Below are 7,304 nucleotides of genomic sequence, written 5' to 3'. Positions count from 1 at the left end.
CATTAATTTGCGCTCTAAAGATAATACAATTAGTTTCATATCACCTTTTGTGAGAGAGGTTCTTATTTTGTAGATATGAATATTGACATCATGGATAATAGTAATAAATCACATTAAGATATAATTTTTTCATTTGGTTAATAAAGTGTTATTAAAGAATTTAATTTTCACATTAATAATAATCATAAATAGATGGTAAATATGAACAAAAGTTTGGTCAAATAATTAAAAATAATATCAAAAGTGTAATTAAAATCCAAAATAATTCATAAAATCAATTCACTCATCTAAAAAAATGTGTTTAAAAGTTATAGATGATTGTTATTTTTTAATTATATCCTTTCATTTATACACAAATAAATAATGGAATTAATTTGAGACAATTAAAAACATTGTCATTATGAATGGCCAATAAAATAAACCAATGTATAGTTGCAATGTCACAAAAGCGTGTACTTTTTATTTTGATAATACTGACATATAAATATAAATACTAATAGAAGTTTACTTCAACGATTATAACTTTAAAAAAAAAACAAGTGCCATTGTATGCACAATGGAAATATTGAAATCTTCTGGTATTGCAATTTTCACACACTAAAATGAGGAAGAACTATGGGCATTTGATGCATGTGTATCACTCCTTGTTGCATTTGTATTGCTAAGCAAATTAGATATGCTTTGCCTTAATCTCCTAGAAGCAATTGCGTTTGCCCCCAAATCATTTCTAAGGTTCTCCAATACCATTACCACATCTCTCATAGTTGGTCTTTCATTCGGTGAATCTTTTGAACAAACCAAACCAACCTGTATAAGAGAAGATATGCAATTGAATACATTGTTTTCTTCAAATTCATCTCCTTCCACCTCCCTAAGAAGGTTGTTGTCAATTACCTCCTTAACGCTGCTTGGAAAGGCTAGATTTACCCACTTGTGCAAGTTCAGGTCTCCAGAAAACATATCATTAGTTGGTCGTTTCCTCGTAAGCATTTCCAATAATAAAATGCCATAGCTGTAAATATCTCCTTTGGTAGACACTGGCTGACCGAATCCATACTCTGCATTTAAGATAACATTCATCAAATTTTACTCTATTGTTCCATACAAAAATGTTGGTGAGACATTTAGAAATGAAAAGCAAACATTTAACATTCTAAATGTCATACCTGGTGCAATATAGCCCATAGATCCTTTCAAAGAAAGTGTTGAAGCAAGTGACTCTGTAGAGGTTTCATCAATTAATCTTGCAATACCAAAATCTGTTACATGCCCTGACATGTCTTCATCAATAAGCACATTATTTGGTTTTAAATCACAATGCACTACCTGCACAAATGAATCATGATGAAGATATTCAATGGCATGGGCCACATCTATTGCAATGTCCAATCTTGTTTTTAGCCCCATTTCACATGCATCTTCACCATTGTTGTCATTTGTATTAGGATACAAATGCTTCTCCAGGCTTCCATTAGACATAAATTTGAACACTAATCCTTTGAAATCAATGTTGCAACAGGAGGTTATGATTTTCACCAGATTTCGATGTCGAACCTTTTGCAAGATGCTACATTCCGCTTTAAAACTCTTTTCAGCCTTGTCCTTCAGCAAATGGAAAACTTTTACAGCAACAAGTGTGCCATCAATCAAAATTCCTTTATAAACTGAACCAAAATTCCCTGTTCCCAACAAGTTGGCCTCGGCAAATCCATTAGTTGCTATATGAAGCTCTTGATATGAGATCCTTTTGTGCTCCAACCTTTGCAAAATGGCTTGTGAGGAATCAAAGTTTTGCACAGGCATATTTCTGTTCCAAAGGAATCCCTTTCTTTTCCAAAGGAATCCCAAAAGTAAACAACATAATATAAAAGCAGCAACTCCACTCACTGGCAGTATCAATCTTTTCACAAGTGCAAAATGATGTCTTGGTGTTTGACATGCAGGCAGTTGAAATACTTGCGGTCCACAAAGGCCAGGATTTCCAATTAAGGACATGACAATTGTTCTATTTGCAAAAAACCCTCCTTCTGGAATTTCCCCGGTGAAATTGTTGAAAGACAAATTCAAGCTTTGAAGCATTTTCAAATTCTTGAGTGTGACCACTGGTATTATACCTGATAAGTTGTTCAAAGACAGGTCTAGACTTGCAAGGCTTTGTAAATTTCCAAGTGACTCTGGAATAGACCCTTGGAAGGAATTGTGAGATAAGTTCAATAATTGTAGCTCATTGCAACTTCCAAGTGCAGGGGGGATTGCCCCAATCAATTGATTGACAGAGATGTCTATAGCTTGAGCCATTGCAATTTTACCAATCTCCATGGGCAAGGAACCTTCTAATAAATTCCTTGACAAATTCAAATAGAATTGTAGATTAGAAAATTTCCCAATTTCATGTGGTATACTTCCAGAGAGGCTATTGTGAGATAGGTCAAGCAATTCCAAAATTATACAATCTCCTAAGCTGGAAGGTATGGTCCCTGATAAGTTATTGTGATGAAGATGGAGTCTTCTTAGTTGTTTAAGGAATGAAAGGGAATTTGGAATCTTTCCAGAGAGACTATTTACACTAAGGTCCAAGAGACCAAGGTGTTGTAAGCCTTCAAAATCATCAGGTATGTTTCCTTCTAAATTATTGTTACTTAAATACAATCTTTCTATTTTTAGAAATTTTCCTAATGGTGGAACATTACCATTTAGAAAATTTTCACTTAAATTTAATAAGGTTAGGCTGCTAAGATTACCTATATGTGGAGGGATGTTTCCTTGTATTTTATTATTTGATAACATTAACATAGATAAATTAGTAGAAAGTCTACCTATTGCAAGTGGCAAAGCACCACTTAATTTATTGTTATGCAACCATAATTTCTTTAAGTGAGAACAATTAGTAAGAGCAGTAAGAAAAGGCATGTTTATAGCATTGCCACTATCTAGTTGATTGTTATTCAAAGATAAAATTTCGAGAAAAGATAACTTAGCCAACTCTATTGGCACGGTCCCACTCAGCTTGTTAGCACTTAAACTGAGTTCTAGTAAGTTAGAAAAATTTCCAATAAACTTTGGAATCTCTCCACTAAGTTGATTTCCCCCTAAATAGATATATTGCAAGTTTAACATATTTGACAAAGATGTCGGAATGCGACCTGACAAATCATTTACGGAAAGAATAAGTTCTTGCAAACGGGTGAGGCGACCCAAGGAAGAGGGAATGGTACCTGTTAGCTCGTTCTCGTTCAAGTAAAGACGCTGCAATTGCGGGAGGGAACCCAACTCGCTCGGGATATTTCCGGTCAGATAGTTCTCTGAGAGCAGCAGGAGAGTCAAATTTTTGCAGCCGATGAGTTGACTCGGAATGGAACCGGTGAGACTGTTGCGTTCCAAAGTCAACTCAATCAGCGATGAAAGGTTTCCCAAGGAAGAGGGAATGGTACCTGTCAGCTCGTTCTCTCCCAAGTAAAGCTTTTGCAAAAGCGGAAGGGAACCCAACTCGCTCGGGATATTTCCGGTCAGGTTGTTGAAGGAGAGCGCCAGAAGAGTCAAATTTCTGCAACTGCAGAGTTGAGTTGGGATATTTCCGTCCAACCCATTGTTGTCCAACTAGAGCTCCCTCAAACGAAAGAGGCGTCCCAATTGAGGCGGGATATGACCAGTGAGCTCATTGCCTCTGAGATAGAGCGTGCGGAGAAACGACAAATTGCCGAGCGATGGAGAAATGGGACCGCGCAAATCCATGCCAATGAGGTCGAGGGAGGCCACTCTGTTTGGATGGCGGCGGTTGCAGGTGACGCCGGTCCAGTTGCAGAAGGGGTTGGCGGGAGTCCAATCTGCGAGGGAATGATGTGGATCGCTGGCAATGAGGTTCCTGAATGCCACCAGGGATTGGTGGTCATTGTGGAAAGAGTGGGATCCTTTCCCAGGGGTGAAGGAAAAGATGAGGAGGAGAAAGAGCAGATGAAAAGCAAAAGAAAGAGAGGGCATGGTGGTTGAAATCGCAGCCTCTGGGAGAGGGGAGGGGAGAAATGCAGTGAGTATAGGTGGAGAAGTGAGGGAGTATTTATAAGGAGAGAAACCGCGTGTTTCGGCGTCGTGAAGAAGAGAGGGGAAGGCATCAATGAGAAAAGTGGTTTCCGATGTTCTCGTTAAAATATTATTTAATCTCACAACGCTCACGACTCACAGAAGTCTTTCAAAAAGTCTTCCACTGCTGAGAAAATTGGTTTCCGATGTTCTCGTTAAAACGTGAAGGAGAAGGCATCAAAGAAGTCTTCCACTGCTGAGAAAAGTGGCGTCGTGAAGAAGACGTAGTACCGTGTATAGTGTGAACGTAGAGGGGGAAAACGTAAAGGAGAAGGCATCAATCATGAGGCATAATAAACGAAAAAATATTATTTAATCTCACAACGCTCACGAGTCACAGAAGTCTTTCAAAAAGTCTTCCATTGCTGAGAAAAGTGGTTTCCGATGTTCTCGTTAAAACAAACGGACAAGGCATCAATTATCACAAAAAATATTATTTAATCTCACAAAGCTCACGAGTCAAAGAAGTCTTTCAAAAAGTCTTCCACTGCTGAGAAAAGTGGTTTCCGATGTTCTCGTTAAAACATGTATAATTATAAAGTTTGGTGTGAATGGTTTCCAATAGAAGCACCAAAAACTATCATGCTATCATATAATCTCCCATCAATAAAATATAAGTTGCTTTAATTTACTAATGATTTGATAAAACATCTTTAAATTTATTATTTAAGAAAGATGAGGCTAACGCAGTTTTTAAACTTTATTACGTTAATTTCGGTATTGTAGAGTAGAGTTGTTTTTAGAGTTAGATGATTTAAAAGTTACGTTATTAAAAGTTTTGTTTTTGAAATTGTATTATTTTGTTTTTATTAAAAAAAAAATGGTTTATTCATAATTGTGAATTTAATTTTGTTATTTTTTATTATTCTTTAAATTTATTTATTTATAAAGTGATTGATTGAGGTTTTATTATGGGTTGTTTAGTAACTTTTATTTTTTATTAATTTTTTTTGTTTTTAATTTTATTTAATTTTATTTTTTTACCATTTTCATAAATTATAGTTTTTTCTCACAAATTTTAAGAGGAAAAAATAATTCAAAAAATCAATAATTTTTTTTTTATTTTATTACTTTTTAATTTGACTATATTTTTTCCCTTTACCTTTCTATAATTTTCTTTCCTCGAAGCATTGAGAATTATGCAATAAAACTTCATTTCAATGAATATAATTAAATTACTAAAAATTAATTCTAAAAATAAGAAATTAACAAGTTAAAAAATAATTTGAGTGTAATTTTCTTTGATTGTCTTATATATACACATCTCATTCTTAATTCTACCTAAAGCTTAGAGACCTTTTTTCATTATTGTCTGTATTTAAATATGAGAGATTTGGAAAATGGCAATTTGTGAAGTTAAAATTGGCAATGTGATTCTTGTGATTATTGTGTTATTATTATACAACATAGTTGTTATAGTTGTTATGACTGATACAAGTGAAATTTTTCATTTTTATTTAGAACTAAATATTTAATATATTCATTTTTTTATTTATATCTCTATGTTGTATGTTTAAAAAAAATTAATATATTCATATTTTCATCTCTAATGATGAGGATTTAGTAGCGCCTTGGTGTGGTTATTTATATTTGAGCGAAAATGTCTCCCCATCTACAGTTGCAAAATTGTGAAGTAGTAAATTCCTGCAAAAATTGTCTCATAGGCACGTTGTGCATTACAAATCAATATGATATCGTTGTGCATTACAGATCAATCTGGTATCATTTTATACTGCACAAGTCAACCTCAACAAGCTCTCCTCTTAATATTAAGCAAGCTACCCCTATGTATTGGGCATTAATATAAGTATTATTATTAATTTACATAATAATTATCTGTATAGTTATTTGTCTTCAAACTAGTTTGTTTCATAGAAAAGTGTAGCTCTCATTTGAAAGATGGAAAATTTCATGGGACAACCATGGGTTGATTGCATATTTTTCTAGCCATCTTCTTCATTATACATTGGTGAAATTATGCATATTTTTTCAACTAGAAAATGTGTTTTAGTACCTGGAAATTGTATGGTATAGCAAGGTTTTAACTGTAGAAATTCCAACCATCCATTTCTTCAAATAATTTTTATCTTTTGCATGTGCTTTTAGTTGCAAATCATATTGTTTATGTTGGAAATTGTATGCGGCAACATGTTGTAAATTGTGAAGAAATTTTGTGAATTTCATTTATAGTTTATCCATCTATCCATCAACAAATTTTTATTGTTTTTATTTTAATTTGGCAATATTTAAAGTAAGTGGTAGGCACTAAAAATGTCACTTTGCATAATACAGATTGTGGTTATGTGTCTAGCCAAGTTGGTCGCGAAGTCCAATTTCGCTCATTCACACCAATTGAGCTAGCGTCCATCTCATTTCAATGCACAAATGCCACCATGAAAAAGTTTCTAATTGAAGAATCTTTTCATTGTAGCCACCATGAAAAATTTTCTAATTGAAGAATCTTTTCATTGTAGCGTTTTTGCATCCAAATATGATGCATCATAAAAATAGTAATGGTAGAATTTTATCTAGAAGTGAGATTCAATTTCAATCAGTAACGTCAAATAAAACTTTTCCTAGAAGCATTGACAATTATACTATTTCAATGAATATAATTAAATTATTAAAAATTATTTCTAAAAATGAGAAATTAATAAAGTTAAAAGATAATTTGAGTGTAATATTTTCTGATTGTCTCATATATATATATATATTATATATATATATATATATATATATATATATATATATATATATATATATACATACATACATACATCTCATTCTTAATTCTACTTAAAGCTTAAAGACATTTTGTCATTATTGTCTACACTCAAATATCAAAGATTTGGAAATTGACAATTGCCAAGTTGAAATTGGCAATGTGATTCCTATTATTATTGTGTTATTATTAATCAAAATAGTTGTTATAGTTGTTATAGCAGGTGAAATTTTTTATTTTTATTTAGAACTAAATATTTAATATATTCATATTTTTATTTATATCTCTATGTTTTATGTTTAAAAAAAATTTAATATATTCATATTTTCATCTCTAATGATGAGGATTTAGTAGTGTCCTCGTGTGGTTATAGTTGCAAAGTTGTGAAGTAGTAAATTGCTGCAGAAATTGTCTCATAGGCACATTATGCATTACAAATCAATCTGATATCGTTGTGCATTAGAGATCAATCTGATATCATTTTATACTACACAAGTCAACCTCA

The 7,304-nt window shown here is 32.9% G+C and overlaps 1 protein-coding gene across 1 annotated transcript; it reads right to left on the bottom strand.

Annotated features, from left to right (window-relative positions):
- Nucleotides 1-523: 523 nt before the first annotated feature.
- Nucleotides 524-2,958, bottom strand: LOC149185386 (putative LRR receptor-like serine/threonine-protein kinase At3g47570). The gene is made up of 2 exons (XM_089419087.1): nucleotides 1,167-2,958; nucleotides 524-1,058 (listed from the first exon to the last, which is right to left on the bottom strand). Exons 1-2 carry the CDS (start codon nucleotides 2,908-2,910, stop codon nucleotides 598-600), a joined length of 2,205 nt encoding a protein of 734 aa, XP_089275213.1. The 5' UTR covers nucleotides 2,911-2,958; the 3' UTR covers nucleotides 524-597.
- Nucleotides 2,959-7,304: the final 4,346 nt, after the last annotated feature.

This window comes from Pinus tabuliformis, chromosome 3_2 (assembly GCF_031772625.1).
Source record: "Pinus tabuliformis cultivar Carrire ecotype Pingquan chromosome 3_2, CPIR1, whole genome shotgun sequence".
Taxonomy (NCBI): domain Eukaryota; kingdom Viridiplantae; phylum Streptophyta; class Pinopsida; order Pinales; family Pinaceae; genus Pinus; species Pinus tabuliformis.
The sequence above is the reverse complement of the archived record's forward strand: the minus strand, read 5'-3'. Positions and strand labels throughout refer to the sequence as shown.